The sequence below is a fragment of the Denticeps clupeoides genome, chromosome 4 (genome assembly GCF_900700375.1).
Source record: "Denticeps clupeoides chromosome 4, fDenClu1.1, whole genome shotgun sequence".
Taxonomy (NCBI): domain Eukaryota; kingdom Metazoa; phylum Chordata; class Actinopteri; order Clupeiformes; family Denticipitidae; genus Denticeps; species Denticeps clupeoides.
In genome coordinates this window covers 11,723,532-11,743,414 of record NC_041710.1, presented here as the reverse complement: position 1 = coordinate 11,743,414, position 19,883 = coordinate 11,723,532, and the positions used below count along the sequence as shown (strand labels likewise).

The 19,883-nt window shown below is 41.7% G+C and overlaps 1 protein-coding gene across 1 annotated transcript; it reads right to left on the bottom strand.

The window, feature by feature from the left end:
* Positions 1-830: 830 nt before the first annotated feature.
* plpp2a (phospholipid phosphatase 2a) lies at positions 831-18,939 on the bottom strand. The gene is made up of 7 exons (XM_028975238.1): positions 18,683-18,939; positions 18,457-18,556; positions 5,900-6,051; positions 5,289-5,551; positions 5,117-5,174; positions 4,310-4,486; positions 831-3,229 (listed from the first exon to the last, which is right to left on the bottom strand). The coding sequence occupies exons 2-7, from the start codon at positions 18,518-18,520 to the stop codon at positions 3,080-3,082; spliced, it is 864 nt and encodes a 287-aa protein (XP_028831071.1). The 5' UTR covers positions 18,521-18,556; positions 18,683-18,939; the 3' UTR covers positions 831-3,079.
* Between the last annotated feature and the right edge of the window lie 944 nt (positions 18,940-19,883).

Below are 19,883 nucleotides of genomic sequence, written 5' to 3'. Positions count from 1 at the left end.
TTGTTTGTTGTAGTTATAATCACTCAAGATACAACTTATAACAGCAGGGCTCTTTAAATAGTCCCTCATTGGCCTTTAATTATACCTGTGAATAAACCTGATACGTTTTTTTTTTTTTTTTTGAACGAAGGGCCAGATTTGAAGAGCCCCATTTTGCAATAAAGTACACGGGCGGCTCCTTTACACCTGTATTTCCCTCCCGGTGAGCTGCATGCGAGCATGTTTTGAAGCTTTAATGAAAAGTCTGCACTCCTAGTCATTGCGTAACTTTTATATGACTGACGGACTGGAAGTAACAAATGTTGTAGCACCTTCTGTGGTGTAGGTGTGACCTATTGAAAATGATTATAATAAATGTTTTTTTTTTTTATCAAGCTTTATAATACAGCACTTAAAGTACAGAGATAATAAATCAAAAATGTTAAAATCTAGGTATTTGCTACTTAGAGCAACTTCACATGCGACTTGGGCATATTTATTTAGATGGGTTGGAATAAAACAGAATATGGTTTACAAAATATCTTTATTAGTCTGTAAAAGTGAGTTAACACCTCAATTGTGTTCATTCTAAGTGTTTATAGAAGCCGCAAATGTTTCTTTTTGGGCAGGTCATTATATTATAATACCCTCTTAATGCATTGTGTCTTCTTTTTTGCGTCCTTAAATTCAGTTTAAAAAAAAATATATATATATATATATATATTTAATACAATGTGATTGATATTGTGCAGGGATGAAAGTGTTTCTCTAAGAATTAGGAGGCAGTGAGAGATCTCTGAGTCAGTTGTGGCCTTTTCACTCACCATCACTCAAATGAAATAGCAATTGACAACCATCATTTCACTTTTAATATGACAGTATTTTCCCGTCTTTGCACTACAGCTACAATTGCTGCTTTGTAACGATGCGTTGCGTTCCAGTGGCTTGTAAGGAAAATACCGGTCACACAGGGGCACTGCAGCTCAGCATTCAGAAAGCACTGAACATCAGAACCATTGCTCTCACTTTATCTCAGTTGTTCAAAGCTGTTTGGCCAGTGTGTGCTTTTTCAAATTAAATTGTCCTGCACCACCCTGGAATCATAACATTTAACCTGCATGACCCTGGTAAATGTGGAACACTGATCCAAAAATTGCTTTTTAAAAAATTATTTAATTGAAAAAGTGGATTTTTAAAAGCGATTTTGACATTATATCTATTGAACAGGTGAATGGATATGTAACTGCAACCCTGAGGGCAACGCAGCCAGGTTAATGAGTACATTTTTAGGTTTATGCAGCCAGAATAACAAGAACACAAACTTCATATACAAAATACATATACTAATGATATGGTACACGCTGACAGCTTACAATACACAGTCATGTGAACAAAGATCTGATCTAATATCTAATACAGTGAAGGTCAATGCTATATACAGCATCCCAGAAAGCAACAGATAAAGACTGGGCAGCTGCAGGTCCTCCGTATTGAGCTGAAGTGCGTTACAGGAGCACATTCGGCACGAACTCTCAGGCACAACTCAGCTTCTTAGAATGAAAAAAAGAAGTGTCTCACTGTTAAAAAGATACAAAACCTAGTGTCTCTGTATAAGGCAGGAAAGAGCTAGAATAAATATGCAACAGTGTCTAATACAATATATAATGTCATTGTTTCAACTTGAGACATCACAGGGAAGATATTAGGTGTCTACACTTCTAACGGGTGTTCAATCCATCGGCCTGATGAAGAAGCGAATTATTAACAGTGGTTCCTGGCATGGCCTACTGGGTTAATGGAGAGAATTTTTTCTGACTGAGACCATCCCGCATGCAGAAATGGTCAGACGATTTGCAAGTTAATAGCAATAACAGTGTCCAACAACAAAAATGTCCAAACTTGCCAAAATATCTGCTACAAGACTAAATTACAGATGAAAAAGAAAAAAACATTAACATTGTAACACACTTTAGTGTCAGAAACAGAACCTGAAAAAAAGTGAAAAGATTTACAGGAGCAGTAGGCTGTTGATCATAACCCATCCCAGATTTCACTTCTCACTTTTGTCTGAAGGTCATGTTCTTCTTTTGTATTAACACGTACAGCCAAACATCCTCGAAGTCTTAAGAGCACCTTCACACATCACGCCATTGTTTCAGGTTTCTCTGAGCATATTGCAGTTTCTAGAAGGGCAATGTGGATTAAATTACTATGAATGCATCTCAGGCATCTATGCAGAATTTTGAAGAAGACGCTTTCACATTTTCACAAACTACAGTCAGAGTATGTACACATACAGCAGCTATGATAATCTAGTGATTACTGACTACAGTACAAACCAGAAGACAGTCAGAGTTGGTCTAAAATAACCTCGACTGGGACAAAGGAAATTTCACGTGAAAGGTCTGGAAGACATGAGAATTCTTGATGCCACTGTTAAATTGATTTGATACACGTGTGTATTTATATGATTCTGATTGTGGATATGCTGATACCAGATTAATGCTTAATATTTCATGCTTGTTAGGGTAAAGGAGTGACTTGTCCACATGTGATGTAAATGGAGTATAACTGCAGTAAACACCACGTTTCAGTGAAATCTCCACGTTTTGATGTTGGGTTAAAGTAAAACCGATATTTTTGAAATGCTGAGATCTTGTGTTCAGTCCTTTCTACGGCAATGTGAAGACAATCGCCTGCCAGCTGCACGCATACCCCACACCGCAACTTGAACACACAGTAACTTTAGTAAATCAATTGACTAAAATATTGAAAAAAAATGTGGGGTATGATCAGCTGCTCATTTTGCAAACACAACTGAGATAGTTTCTAAGTTCACTGCAGTCACATATTGGTGCTTTCTTAAAAAAAAACTAGCTAAAAAATATATATACATTTAAAATTGTGTGCCAGCCAAGTCCTTTCATTAACACACACTGGAATACATAACAAGGGTACTGAGCATGACTTCAGAGTGACGAGGCATGTGATCGTTCTAGCTGCACCCCTGCTGGTGTGTCATGCACGCATGTCTGGGTGGTGGTAAATCAGACAGTCCAGTGGTTTAGGGGTTAGGGTTGAGAAGGTGTGTTGTAGTTCCTCACACATTCCCTGGGTAGTAATGGTTGCTGCGCTCCATATCTGCTGGAACCTGTATGCTGGGTTTGCGTTCTAGCTCATCGCTTTCATTGTTCTCTTGGTCCTGGCAGCAAGGCTGGCGCTTCTTGAAGAAGTCGGACACGTAGAAAACCTGCATTGTGTTCAAAGAGAAAAAAAATATATAGCTTATATTTCAGAGCAACAGACTAGCACCAGCTATGGTTAGTCAACTCAGGTCCTTAAAGTTCTGCCTACAGGACATATCAGAGATGTCAGGCCTTCAAATGGTGAAGGTTTGGGTGTGGGTGTTTTAAAGCCATTTTGTAATTATTTAAAAATTACCACATTCTTTAAAAACCAAATGTTCGAAACGTAGGCATGGTTAACACCATTACAGAGCACCACCCTCACGATCCTACCACATTATGGGTTCTATGACTATACCGTATCACAGTTAATAAATTTAAAAGTAGGTCTATAGGTAACACATGCGATTTCTATACTGCCAACAACAAAGAACATTCACGGACACACACCTTGAGACCTACAGCAACATTTTTCTTTCTGTCATTATAATAAATTTATAATCGCTGCTATAAACCTCCTCTCCTTCATCTTGGATTAAATGCATCGATTGGTTCTGTGTTAAAATGTCACAATTTGTAGAGGTCAAAAATCAATAATATTGTTTTAAAATATGTTTGCAGAGGAGCATCACTTTGCAGCATAGCTGGCTGTGCTGCCTGCTGCCCTTTAATGGAATTATTTATTTATTATATTATTATTATTAACTTTATTAATCCCAAAGGAAATTGCTTCTCTGCTTTTAACCATCACCCTCAGTGAGCAGCGGGCAGCCATGACAGTGTGTGGGGACGGAGCTTTGTTCAGTGGCACCTCAGTGGCACCTTGGCGGAACCCACAACCTTCTGATTACGGGGCCATCTCCTTAACTGCTAGGCCACCACTGCCCCACAATCCAGTTCTTTTTTCAGAACTGGAGCATAGCGCCACACTGGACACGTTTGGTATGTGAACGAATTTAGTGCACTCAGTTGACAGAAATCAGTCCCAGCGATGGAAACTTTAATCCATGCATGTAGTAGACTACACACTGGACCCTTCTGCAGTTCTCACATGTTCCACTGAACTGCTAACCCTACCTAGATATGATCAGGACCACATAATTAATTAAATCTGTCTGTATCGGTTCACAGACTAGAACACTTACATTGAGGACAGCAATAAGTGCCCCCTGCAAGAGTCCCACAAGAACATCGCTCCAGTGGTGTTTGTAGTCAGACACACGAGTGTAGCCAACGTAGACAGCAAATGCCACCAAAAAGAACTGGATGGTGGGTCTGAGGAGGCGAGCCCACTTACCCACCACACGTGCTTGGACATACAGCTGCAGACACACACAAAAACAATTTCACATGGGTTATGTTTGCATTATGGTTGTGTCAGATTGTCATGTTGTCACCTTTTATAAGTTACACGTGTACAACGGAATTCTATATTTCTTTGTATTGTATGTGGTTTTGTTGATGGCCACGATCTGAGGCAACGTACAGAAGGCAGATGTATCCTGGATGAACAGTAGATGAACACAAATACATGATGGAAGAATGAGGAAAACCACAAAACTACAGAGGTTGCCACAGAGTCTAGAGCTTGCTTACAGGAGATGCAGGAATTCCTGGCAGGTTGAGGTGTGTGCCAGACAACTCCCACATTTTGAATATGGGGCGTAGTGGGAAAAAAAGCATCCACAGGCCTGTTAAATTTAGCAAAAACAACCAAGCTCTCTGCATGTGGGAAAATGCTGTATGCTCTAATGTTTATGGAAAGTTTTGACCCTTCCAAATATATTAAAATATTTTTAGCACCATGACAACAACACGTGCTTACTGTGGAGCATAGCAGTCGCTCTGGTCCTTTGTGCCGGGACAGCGGCTAGTTCAAGATTATATTTCTAGCTCTTTTTAGTGACACAGAACTGGTATCACCATCTAGTTTAAACTAGAAAGACACTCACCGCCAGGAACAGCATGGCATACATGCCAAATGAGGAATGTCCAGAGTAGAACGATAACCTGGAATACAGAGATAGTATAATTCTCACATCAATAGCATTCAATCTGCACTATAATGAACATGCATCGTGCAAGTTGTTCAGGAAGATATTAAATCACCCCACGGGCGAGTACCTGGATTCAGTCACATTACGTCGAGCTCCAGTACAGTTGATCTCTAGCATGTATCCATTGCAAACCTTCGGGGCACACACAGACATGAAATTGGGCCGTGGCCGTCCAATAGTGAACTTGGCGAGGTCCGTGAGAGACTGGCTGACACAGGCGCCAAAGAGAAAGGTTCCCACCACCTTGTAGAGGGCTGCCACATACTGGTTGAACTGGGAATTTGAGCGGAGCTTCTTTCTGTACACCAAGTACGCCTCTCCTGATGTTATCTATGAAGAAGGAAGACCACAGTGGAAGATCACCTGGCATGGATCTACCGTAACTAAAACAATACCATCTCCTCCACTGGTCTGTGAAGAACAGGCATAGACCAGACCCTGCAACTTACATGTGAAGTCAGTGGACTATGGCCAGAGCAGCATAAAGTGGAAAAAAAAATACAACTTAAAATGTTACATGAATCCAGCTGATCTTATCCAGACTACATGACAGGAAGGTAAAGTCAAATATACCTCAGATAGGCTTTTATTACAACATACTCTGTTAACAGTGCTGACCATGTACATGTTCATGTGGTTGGTCAAGGGTAAACAATCATTAATGTGTCTTAAACTCACAATTATGATGGAGCAGGATATGGTGACAGCAGCCATCATGCCATGGGAAATGGTGTCTGCTTTGTAGGGATATCGGATGCTCTCGTCATCACAGTAAATGCCCCTCTGGTACGGCCGGAAGACAATGGTCATGATGATGAACGGCATGGCAGCTGAAAATGTGTAGAAGAAAGAAGGTATCAGACTATCAGAAAAATCTAGACACAAACCCCTTCAGTCCCCCTTAGGGCCACCACAAGCAGATACAGAAAGCCTTTGTTCCATACTTTCATTCATTTTTTTGTCTAGCAAACATTCTGAAATTTGGTTGTTCCGGATGTAATTCCATAGGAACTCAAGACTAATTGTTGCTGATTATGGGTCTCTCTCATTTAGGCAGATATTCTATCCTTTTTTTTTATTGATTTCACAAAACTAGGCATTAAATAAATGACCCTAAACTGATTAAATTTGCACCTTTAGACCACAAGCTGAATCACATGAAAGCCTTATGAGAAGAGAGGGTTCACAGAAGAGAAGCAGCGTGAGTCACTTGAAACTATGCACGTGTTCATGTACAACAAGCAGCTTCAAGCTCTTTTTAGGCCAAGGAAAAGCACACAATTCCATTTTGTGTCATAAAACAGAAATGCTTCGGGAGAAGGTTACTTGGCTGACATTCAACCAAGACAAACAATAGTACCAGAAATGGCACCAGCATTTCTGTTCAACTGCAAGCCTGTCTGTTGAAACAAATGGGAAAACAATGAAGAGCTTTCGGGAATCTGCTGTTCCGGAAGCCATAAAACTGAGAGTGTGTTCCTTTCACAGAGCCTCTGGTGCCCACTGGATTCACTCTGGAACAATGACCATCTTGACAGGCAGCAACCCGCTACGCTTCCGGTCTCTGACAAAGAATGTCCAGATTGACGCAACGCACATTTTGGTCAGTTCTCACTGTGGGACAGGATAGATAAGGCAGGACCCCTAGGGCAGAGAACACCTCAAAACTATTGAGTTCCCACAGAGATAAGGAAGACAGTCGTCACAATCCAAGGGGACAGCCAAGCTCTTACCGAGACGCTCTGCACTATCAGAGCATGACAGTGTGCAGTCTTCCTGCTCGTTCATCCTTTCCTTTAACAAATCATCTCAGGTCAACACAATCAACTCTTATCACCCGGGATGTAGTAGATGTCAAGGAGGAAGAAATCGGAGTTTCCTGTAGGTTTGGGAGGAGGGGGAGGAATTTTGGTGGCTTTAGGGAAAATGTCTGGGGTTACTAGAGGCCAGATAAACAGTGATACACAACACACATACAATCGCACCAGCATTCACTCTCCCTGTTCCTCATATTCCGCCTACAGAACCTGGATCACATGACAATAGATATGTTACAGTGTGGGAGTATGCAAAAGGAAAAGGCAAACATGAGGTAAAAAAATTCTCAGTTCAGGGTTCTTACACAATTTTACAAAAGAATCTCCATGACTTCTCCATTACTCATGACCATACGTTACAAATTTACCAAAATATTGTTAAAATAAATTCATGTCAACCCTGAAAAGCTTAACTTAAATGACAGTGTATCTTGACATTTCCAGGTTCTTAATGTCAGTTAATGTCATAAAGAACACTCCTATCATGGTTTCTAACAATATCTACCAAATCTTACCCAAGTGTATGGCATGGGATTTGGCACGGTGAAGTTAAACCACACCTTTTCACAGGTGCAAATGTATCTGCTCTGGGACAGCCGTACACGAGTTGTTAGAGGCTCCGAGGTCACACTGATTACATGAGAAAGCTGTATTCCTCAAAAGAGAAAGTATGAAGCAATTCATTAGCCACAGGGTCTAACAGTCAGCAGCCTGACTGAGCTCAGCTCTCAGCTCTACACCTGCCAGCACAGCTTAATGTCTGAATCAATTTGCCGTGAAATCACGGCCTTGCACCCACATACAGTTTCATCTTGCATTCTAAGTTATGAATAAGAAGTTTACAATCCATTCGAGTATATTCCTGAAACTAAAAACCATTAAATGACCAAATTTGGAAGAAAGCCCTTTCTACAGAAACTGGGCCAGATCCTACCACATTCCTGCAGGTCTCTTAATTTTGGCCTGTCAAACAAGAATTTTCTCTGTCCAATAATAAAGAGCATGGACCATATTTTGGTTCCAACTTTGAAGGGAGTGAAGGTTTTATTTAGTTATAAGTAGCAGAGAGGGAGGTGTGTGCAACTTGTTGAAAGACACAGTTCCTGTCAAAAAGATTTAACAGTGTGAATAGTGCTCATCATGAACACACTAACACAGGACAGGCAAATATGTTTGTCAGTGGAATATTTCCATTGCATTGTTGCCTTATTGGAATATTTCAGGAGGTGCACAGTTGTAGTCATCACTGCGATATTAAGAAAGCATCAGAAGAACATTAAAGGACCCAATACTGAACAGGCAGGCTGCCCCTCAGCATTTTCCCTAGCACCCCCACTGCCAGGAACGGTTTTACTTCTCTTAGACCCTTGCCAAAATGGTGATCGTTTACTGCTTGAAATCTGATCAGTTTCATTTTTGCTGTGGTACGTTTTCTGTGTTGAACTACTGTTCAAAACAACTGCATTGGCCAAGTTGACCAAAACCCCGTGCAGACAATGGAACTTTATCAGCAATAACGATTATTAGGGAAAAAAAAAAAAAACTTAACTGAAAAACTGAAAATAACTATCTGGTTCATCAGTGTATTTGGCTACATAAAAAAAACTTTAATGTTAGGTAAAACTGATGAGAAGAGAAACACTAAGTAAAATTGGTGTAAAAGACGTGAGCACAACATGAGTCAGCACCAATGGTTAATCTGTACAGTGACATAATAAATAAAGGTTCGTCAGGAATAGCAGTTTGTGTAGAGAAAGCCAAAGTAATGCTCGGGGCAAGGCAAGCAACAAAACTACAGTACTGGTGACAAAGAAAGTTGAGCCACTTAAAAAGGAGGAAATTGACTACAAAGAATACCTTGGAGAGAAAAGATAAGAAACAAAGAGCAACAAACACTGAAAGAAATATAATAAATAAAGCAGTGGAAGTAATGCATTTTTTAAAAAGGGGCCTGAAGAAACTACTTTACATAAAACATAAACAAGCATTTAAATGCATAGATTTGGTACTGGTGTAGTAGCGGCTACACAGTCTGAAATCTACATACAGTATTCCTGCACATATACTTTTACTCTTACTGGTAAAGCAGACTGTGGCTAATTTCTGCCAAACCGATAACCTAAATACAAAACTTTACACTTTCTAGACTAGTGCTGCACGATTATTCTAATCCAATCGTAATCGCGATGTCAGTCTGTGCGATTACATGAATGCATAAAGCTGCGATTTAAATGATTAGTACATGGATTGAATCGGCAACACTCATTCTCTCAAAGTTTGCGAGCTGACTGAAGTCTCACTTCAGTCGAATGTGACGTGTTTGGTCACATGACTTTTCAATTTGCAAGAGTTTTGAACTCTTTATGAACTCTTGTTTTGATAAAGAAAATTTTTTTTAATTGCTTGATCATGAAAAACTAAATTAGAGAACAGTATTTATTTGGAAAATGAGAATTTAGGCCTTGTCCACAAAAGAAAACTTTCTCTAAAATGGTAGAATTTCTATCTGATCTAGATTTGTGTCCACACATAGGCAGTTTCATCAGAGCAGTTATTTTCTAAAATGGGTTCCAGAGTAAATTTCTCTTTTCGGCATATCCGTGTGGACAGCAAAGCGGCTTTTTTGGAGAAAACTTTGACATATTAGCCCGACCTCCAACCTGACCAACTGCAGAACCCCATAAAGGCACTAGAAGAAATCCCCTCTATGTTGCTCATTTTTAATCCCCTCTATGTTGCTCACAAAAAAAGTGTTTTGGCTGTTTTATTCCTTGCTTTCTCCTCAGTCGCTGCATATATCTGCCTGACTATTCATGTGCAGATAAATGAGAATAGTTTGCCATTCATATGCCATTGATTTTTTGTCAAAAGTACTTGTGTTTTTGTACATATTCAGATTTTAACAAATCTGGGCAACCTCATCCAACACAGGGGACACAAAGGTAAATTTAAATTATTTAATAATAAAAACACAGCAAATCATCATTACATGCATCCTGTTTCATATTTGGCCAACCTGCATGACAACAGTAGACAATGGTAAAAGCCCATGCCCCGCCATGCATGAGGATCTACTTTTGACATAACAGGTCATTGACGCTGTACTCCGTAACGCCTCTTAGGGCTGCATGTCAGCGAAGAAGAAAAATCATCAACAGAAAATAAGTTCACAGGAATGGGATCTTTCCCAGTTGCGAGGCAGCTGATGCAAGACTTTCCATCTTCCTTTCAGATGACTGGCACAGTGAAAGTGTGGGAAAGAAAGAAAGCGGACACTCACTGCAGCCCATGCTGCTATTTGAAACACGAGTCTCTCAGCTGCTTTTCCACAGTTTTACTCTCTGTTCCACACTTCACTTTTATACCTCTTAAAATATAAGCCTCTTCCCAAGACTCTTCCCTATGCCTGTACACATACCAGCGATGAGGTGCAGAGGAGGTGAGGGGGTGGACTGCTGAAAGGCCTGTGTTAAAAGAGCCAAAATGTGGAAGCCTATGATTCCAAGCTGGTACTATCACTATTGAAGACGGACTAATATTGAAGGGGTCAGCAGGGATAACTCGGAGCTGTCAAATGAACTTTGGAACTGTTGTGAATCTGAGGAACCTGGACCGCAATGTAATACAAAGCACAGTCCTAGACACACAATCACACACACAAACACACACCACTACCACCACCACCAACAGATGCTGGGTGACCAGAATGTCCTTCATAATAACATAGAAGAAAGGCACCACAAAGCTGGGTTCAAAGGTCAAATGGTATCAGGGTTTGGCTTTAAGGAAGTTAACCATGTGCCATGGACACCAAAATGCATCTATAATACTTCTGTATTAATCCTAAATTACATGGTTTGAAACAGGAACTACTCTGTCTAAACTATACACTGATGGATTAGATGAAGATGATGATGTCTCCATTTAACCCAAAATGTGATCTTGTGAATTTTTCTGTGGGAACATGCTTGATTATTGCAGTTTCTGAGAAAGTCCATATCACAACATCCTGTTAGGAGAATGTTTATAATCTTTAAAATATACTTCAGAGTGTCATTTAAGTAAAATACAATCATAGCTATTCATTGCAAGACTCAAGAGTTCAGGGTTGAATGAGGATAGAAAAGAGGGGAAGTAACGTTCCTCTTCAACCGCAGTGAGAAGAGGCTGAAAGGCATCCAGCCGGCACATTTCGGAGGAAATAAACTTGACCAGCAGGTCACGGCTTGGCCAGCACAGCTTTGCAACATGTTGGACATGACAGCGTGGACAGAACGTGCTTGGATCACTGAACTTTCTGCTCACAACACCATTCTGCCTTCAGGGCAAAAAGGGAGTAGACGGTAGCGCTGTTTCTCAAATCAATAACACAGCAAAGAAACAAACTGTCCCAATGCGCTCCCTCTCATTCTGTTGAATAGTACACAGTGAAGTGACACAAAGGACATTTACGTCATTAACGTCTCTCTCTCTCTCAATCTCTCTCACACACACACACACACACACACACACACACACACACACACACAATGGTCTTTATATAGACTCTTTCTCTCCACATGAACATGATAGTTGGTGCATGTTGGTGCATGCCAGCGATGTTTAAACACAGTACAGGCCAGAGGTTTGGGTCCACCTAATTTTAACCTTTAAAAATTTATATATCGCTCTCTCTCTCTCCATCAGCCAATGGATTGCTGTATTTAACACATTATTTAGACACAGAGGCAATAACTAGTTGTGGAACAGGATAATCGGGTGTATGTTTATTTAGCCTGAAATAAGCAGTCAATTAGTAAACAATGTTGATTCGTAATTATTGACGTTTCAATGTCGACATGTTGTATTATCATGTTGGAAAAAAGCTACAGGAAATTATGTACAATTATGTACAAGTATTATTTAAGAAGGTAATATTTACAAATGCAGCTACAAAGGGTTTAATTTTCAAGATTCAAGAGAGGTTTGTTGTCAATACAGCAAGATACACAGTATACAGGGTATCGAAATGGTGTTTCGTACATGCCTCCAGGTTGTATTGATACAAATAAATAAGAAGATTATGCATATGCAAAGATAAATTACACTAAACAAAATTACCTATCAAAACTATAACTACACTGTAAACAAGGGACAACGAAGGAACATAAAATGCTTCAAAGTGGCTGTTCCTTGAGTAAATGGGGTGTGGAGAAAATTGTTACAGGTAAAGTTATATTCAGAATATTTTAAACAAGACAAGACAAATATATATAAAAAGCCAAGTGTGCAAAATGAACGTGGGCAGATTTTGTATGAAGTAATTAAAGTGTGATGCGTGGATTTGCAGCATCATAAAACCCCCATGTGAACGTTATTACATTATGCTTCAAAACCAGTAAGTTACATTTACTTGAACGTATTTGAAATGTTTGGGGTTTTTTTCCTAAGAAAATGATTGTGTATTTCTTTAATCCAAGAAGGGGTCTTTGTGTGTGGGGGCGGGTTGTGTGGCAAAACAAGTGTCTGTGTGGTAACTTGTGGCATCTGGGTGTGAGCTGACACACTAGTGCGGGGCGGCAGGTATGTGCTGAGAGAACAAACTACCCCCCACCCACTCGTCTGCTCGCAGTCTCAGATCAGTCATCTTAACCTCAATGGCCACCTCCCACCACCCTGACCCTCTCTCCCCAGGCAGACCTCATTCTCTCACGCATAGCGAGTGTTCAGTAGTGTGTAGTGCGATCTGAGGTTAAGCCGACATCAGACTGAGCTCACAGGAATGTGGCGTGTACACACACACACACACACACACACACACACACACACAGATCTGGGAACCAACCGTTAGAGCAGGATAAGGTGGCAATGAAACATCTCAGCCCACACATTCTTCCCTTGCTTCTATTTACACGCACGCACACGCATGACAGGAAGTGGGGGTTCACAGGAACATTTGATTACCGTGTTAATGACCTTCGGCCCGGCAATTAAATGTGATAAGCTGGGTGGAGGTGCAAAAGTTCAAGAAAATGAGATCAAAAAAAAAAAAAAAAAAAAAAAAAGAGATCAAAGATGAATGATTTAGTAAATCACAGCATTTAAATGAAAGGCTACAACACGCTATTACACCCAGAAGGCCTTTCACGACACCAAAGCGATCAGATACTGACATACAGAAATAGACACAAAAAACGACTGCAAATTGTTCTAAAGAAAGATAGAAAATTGTCCAAATCCAAACAGAGTACACACACGAAGAGCAGGTTCAGTAACGGAAGATGTCGTGAACAATAAAGCCGCCAGACGCACTGATAATGACGTGACAACAGATGTCCTGTTCAAACAGCACGTGTCACTAACCGCTCCTGCCAATCGCCGCCACGCCAAAGTGCACCGGCACAGGGGTGGGGCAGGAATGTTCCCTCTTCCCACTTCCTGTTCACACCCGCCTCAGCTGTTCAATGGCAGATGCGCTGACTGGTTGCAAACAATTAGAATCTTAAAAAGTCAAATGGCACACAGTAGCACAGATTGTACCGGAAATCGCTATAACGTTTCTAGGATTCCGTCGGGAAATCCTTGTGATACATCTTACATTTACGGCATTTATCAGACGCCCTTATCCCGAGCGACTTACAATCAGTAGTTACAGGGACAGATCCCCTGGCGGCACTCCGGGTTAAGTGTCTTGCTCAGGGACACAGCGGTAGTAAGTGGGGTTCGAACCCGGGTCTTCTGTCTTATGGGCGAGCGTGTTACCCAGTAGGCACAGTTCTGCCATGATTCGCCGACAGCAGCAATGTTAATAAGGGACTAAGCGAGTGTCAGAAAGGCCGGGGTCTATTCTCGAACCCTCACATGGGTGAGTCTGTGAAATGTTGCCCAATCTTAATATTTTATTTGCACACTGGCACCATGTGAGAAATTCCTCACATTTTTCTGTCGGGTGGGATGGTCGGATGATGGGAAAACAACAACTCTTGTTTAAGGTGTGACTGTAAGGACTCAATGTGTCTTTTAATGCAGAAGTCCAACCCTATATACATATTTGTCTACTGCCTAAGTGGTGGATGGACTGGTATTGGTCATAATTTCGTTTTTTGTTATGTGTTATATACCGCTACATTTTACTACAGTGTTTTTTTTTTTTTTTATTGCTTTCATTTTAAAGTGAATAAAGTGAAAGTGATGGTTTTTGTCAATGTCACAGCACAGCACGTGGTGCACACAATGAAAAGATTTAACCCATCACTTGGTGAGCAGTGCTCAGCCGTGACAGGCGCCCGGGGAGCAGTGTGTGGGGACGGTGCTCTGCACAAGGGGACAGCTAGTAGGGAGGTTTTTCCAATTGGAACTAATCGCAACTACACCTATTTCAACTACACTTAGATAGAACAAGTAGGGAAACACAAGGCTCAAACAAACACAATGCCACTGTGTACAATTACTAAGATTCAACACAATCATAAGGGTATGATTTCTCAAACAGATATGAAGTCTATACGTGCGACTCCGTCTGCTTAAAAGTGCCTCACGCGAGGAAGGGGTGGAGCTCACAGTGACATTTAATCTGAGTTAAAATGTCATTGTGGCCAAGCAACACAAAAGAGCCAAAGCAGCCCACAGCCCTGCTGTGATTTCACAATCCTTTCAAAAGCAGACAATGACCGACATGTCAGAGCCGATTAAGAGCAGGAGAAAAAATAATCGACTTTTGAAGAGTTGTCTTCCTGTGGTTCCTCTGTCCTGATATGTTTGAGGTTGGGCCTTTTGTTATGCTGTGTAGATCAGACCTGGGGGGTCATGAGGTATTTATTCATTCGAAGGGGGGGGGGGGGGGGGGGGGGTGTCTTATTTTACATTTCTACACCAGATCCCCAAAAGATCTGACAGCTGGAGATACAAAACTGGGACGTAGAATAAAAGCAAGAAACGGAAGATGGGGGCATTATTTCTTCACAAAAAAAACTCAAACACTGAACCAGCGAGCACAAAGCAAGAAGCAACATGTTCCCTCCAGCTCAGGTTCTTCTCTCACAAAACGTTCATACAGCACGTACAAAGCCAACATACCAGGAATATGCAACAGCCACCCGCCAGACAGAAAAGGGTTTCTAACTACTACTACTACTACTACTACACACACGCGGTTTCTAACTACTACTACTACATATGCGGTTTCTAACTACTACTACTACTACTACATATGCGGTTTCTAACTACTACTACTACTACTACTACTACACACGCGGTTTCTAACTACTACTACTACTACTACTACTACTACTACTACTACACACGCGGTTTCTAACTACTACTACTACTACTACACACACGCGGTTTCTAACTACTACTACAACACACACGAGGTTTCTAACTACTACTACTACACACACGCGGTTTCTAACTACTACTACTACTACTACACACACGCGGTTTCTAACTACTACTACACACACGCGGTTTCTAACTACTACTACTACTACTACATATGCGGTTTCTAACTACTACTACTACTACTACTACTACACACGCGGTTTCTAACTACTACTACTACACACACGCGGTTTCTAACTACTACTACAACACACACGCGGTTTCTAACTACTACTACTACTACTACACACACGCGGTTTCTAACTACTACTACTACACACACGCGGTTTCTAACTACTACTACTACACACATGCGGTTTCTAACTACTACTACTACTACTACTACTACAACACACACGCGGTTTCTAACTACTACTACTACTACTACACACATGCGGTTTCTAACTACTACTACTACACACACGCGGTTTCTAACTACTACTACTACTACTACATATGCGGTTTCTAACTACTACTACTACTACTACTACTACACACGCGGTTTCTAACTACTACTACTACTACTACACACACGCGGTTTCTAACTACTACTACTACTACTACACACACGCGGTTTCTAACTACTACTACTACTACAACACACACGCGGTTTCTAACTACTACTACTACACACACGCGGTTTCTAACTACTACTACTACACACACGCGGTTTCTAACTACTACTACTACTACTACACACACGCGGTTTCTAACTACTACTACTACTACAACACACACGCGGTTTCTAACTACTACTACTACTACACACGCGGTTTCTAACTACTACTACTACTACAACTACACACACGCGGTTTCTAACTACTACTACTACTACTACAACACACACGCAGTTTCTAACTACTACTACTACTACTACAACACACACGCAGTTTCTAACTACTACTACTACTACTACTACTACAACACACACGCAGTTTCTAACTACTACTACTACTACTACACACATGCGGTTTCTAACTACTACTACTACTACTACTACACGCACGGTTTCTAACTACTACTACTACACACGTGGTTTCTAACTACTACTACTACACACGTGGTTCTAACTACTACTACTACACGCGCGGTTTCTAACTACTACTACTACTACACACACGCGGTTTCTAACTACTACTACTACTACACACACGCGGTTTCTAACTACTACTACTACTACTACACACACGCGGTTTCTAACTACTACTACTACTACTACAACACACACGCGGTTTCTAACTACTACTACTACTACTACAACACACACGCAGTTTCTAACTACTACTACTACTACTACAACACACACGCGGTTTCTAACTACTACTACTACTACACACGCGGTTTCTAACTACTACTACTACTACTACACGCGCGGTTTCTAACTACTACTACTACTACACACATGTGGTTTCTAACTACTACTACTACTACTACTACACGCGCGGTTTCTAACTACTACTACTACACATGTGGTTTCTAACTACTACTACTACACACATGGTTTCTAACTACTACTACTACTACACGCACGGTTTCTAACTACTACTACTACACGCGCGGTTTCTAACTACTACTACTACTACACACACGCGGTTTCTAACTACTACTACTACTACACACACGCGGTTTCTAACTACTACTACTACTACACACACGCGGTTTCTAACTACTACTACTACTACTACACACACGCGGTTTCTAACTACCACTACTACTACACACACGCGGTTTCTAACTACTACTACACACACGCGGTTTCTAACTACTACTACTACTACTACTACTACTACTACACACACGCGGTTTCTAACTACTACTACTACTACTACTACACACACGCGGTTTCTAACTACTACTACTACACACACGGTTTCTAACTACTACTATTACTACTACTACTACACACACGCGGTTTCTAACTACTACTATTACTACTACTACACACACACGGTTTCTAACTACTACTATTACTACTACTACTACTACACACACGCGGTTTCTAACTACTACTATTACTACTACTACTACACACACGCGGTTTCTAACTACTACTACTACTACTACTACTGCTACACACACGCAGTTTCTAACTACTACTACTACTACTACTACTACTACTGCTACTGCTACACACAGGCACGGTTTCAAACTACTACTACACACAGGCACGGTTTCAAACTACTACTACACACACGCACGGTTTCAAACTACTACTACACACACAAGGTTTCAAACTACTACTACTACACACGCAGACAGAGTTTACACACTGTCAGCCATTAATGTGTTACTCATCCTTTTAAGTAATTCTGAATGAGAAAATTCTCAAACCTCGGCTGATAACACCACACAGGACATGCTTTGCGCAAGACAATTAGATGTTCATGCGACCTTTTTTTCTGTGGACTAGAAAAATTCTCAAACGCAAGGAAAGAATGTAACTTTTACACAAATTCCAAACACCATCTGCTCTGTGTGATCAACAAGTGGCCAAACGCTGCACTGCGGTCAACAAGATACGCAAACACTTACTTACAATCAACACTCTTCACAAAAGACATGTCACGATCTTAACAACGACAACAAAACAAAAGCTTTTTTATATTTTCGACGGGCCACGACAACAGTATATTGTTTAACAGATTACGTTTCATCCACCCCGACTAACGAGTTCAGTGTTGAGCAGCATAAAACAATCTGTACTTTATGACCGAAACGTCCATTTCCAGCTTATTAACGCTCATGAATGTCGGGGAAATGTCACATATGTCCGCCATACCCGGATATGGCATGAATTCGGCGCTCAGGTGAGGTCAGGAGACACCTTGCGTAACGTCTGAGCAGAAGCTCTCTTTCGTCAGAAACGCACAACATCCAACACGACGTTGCAACGCTGTATTAAAGAAGTTATTAAAAAAAAAAAAAAAACAAGGAGTTTAAAAAACCACCTCCTGGAAAGCTACGCGCCGTTTACACGGCGGAGCTGACGCGACAGGTACGGCGGGGCTGGAGAAAGACCTGCCGGGGAAGCGGTTCGGCCGACCTCGGAGCTACACTCACCCGCGAAAACGCACAGCAGGTCCACCGCGATGTACATCTTCTTCTTCCTCGGCCCCGTCATCATGCCGCGCTCCTCGCCGGTCGCCTCCAGGACGTACAGCTAGAGAACAAGCAGCGCGCACACACACACACACACACACACACACACACACACACGCCGCATGAGCCGAGCACACGCAGCTACTCGGAACCAGACGCGCGAGTTGTTCCGCCTCGGCGTCCCTACCTGCGCCGGGTGGGAGTGGAAATTTCCAGCAGGCTCGACGAGCGCGGCGCCCAGTGCGTCCAGCCTACTGTGCTGCGGGCATCGTGAGGCTGGACGTCGGCCCGAGAGACAGGAACCCCCCGCGGTGTGGAGTGGCCGGAGGAAGCCGCCGAGGTGTGTGGGTGTGGGTGTGGGTGTGCGCAGAGCTTCCCAAATTCGACCGTGTCACCAGCAGGCAGAGTTCTGGCACAACCGACAACAATTGATCCACACGTCCAGAACTCCAGCGAGAGAGAATTTAGGACCCCCCCCCCCCAAAAAAAAAAGTTTAGACACGCCTTCTTATTCTATGTGATTTCTTTATTTTCATGACCATTTACGTTGGTAGATTCTCACCGAAGGCATCAAAACTATGAATGAACACATGTGTACTTATGTACATATGTGGAGCCTGTACTGTATATCATTGCCCGAGCAATATGTGGTGATCGCGCAAGGAATATAAAACGTTTCTGTAATCAACAATAATTTAAATGTGTGTGTGTGTTGTACAGCTCAGTATCACAAATAGTGTGTTTCGATGAGCTTAGACAGACTCTCACAGAAGAAAAGCCCCAAATATAGAACACATGGAAAAACTGCAAATTAGCCTGCCCAGCAGCTAAGGAAGTGGACACAGAACCAGGATGTTTCCGTACCATCAAGGTACAGCCCCAAAAACACTGCACTGTGGGCACCATTCATGGGTTAAATGCACAGGACACATTTCATTGCATGCGCCGTATGCTGTACCATCCTGTGTATCACGATGAACCACTAAAAAAAAAAAACACAAATCCTTTCACTTGACATGAGTAATTCAGGGGGTGGAAGTCAGTTGGTTTATAGTTTTATTTAAGATATTAGTCTATTTTTTGGGGTGTTAAGATTGATAACTTGATACCTCTAGCTTCATCACTGATGATTTCAGTTGCTTTGGTGATCTTCTGGGCCATGAGGTACCAGGGGCTGTAGGTTCCAGAGAAAATGAAGTGATTGTCATTGTGGAACACTGCAGCACAGCACACGGGGCACACAACGAAATGTCTGCTTTTAACACATCACCCTTGGTGAGCAGTGGGCAGCCATGACAGGGGACGGTGCTCTGCTCAGTGCAATCGGATGGGGACTTGAACCTGCAACCTTATGATAACGAAGCCCCTTCCTTATTATGATCAAATGC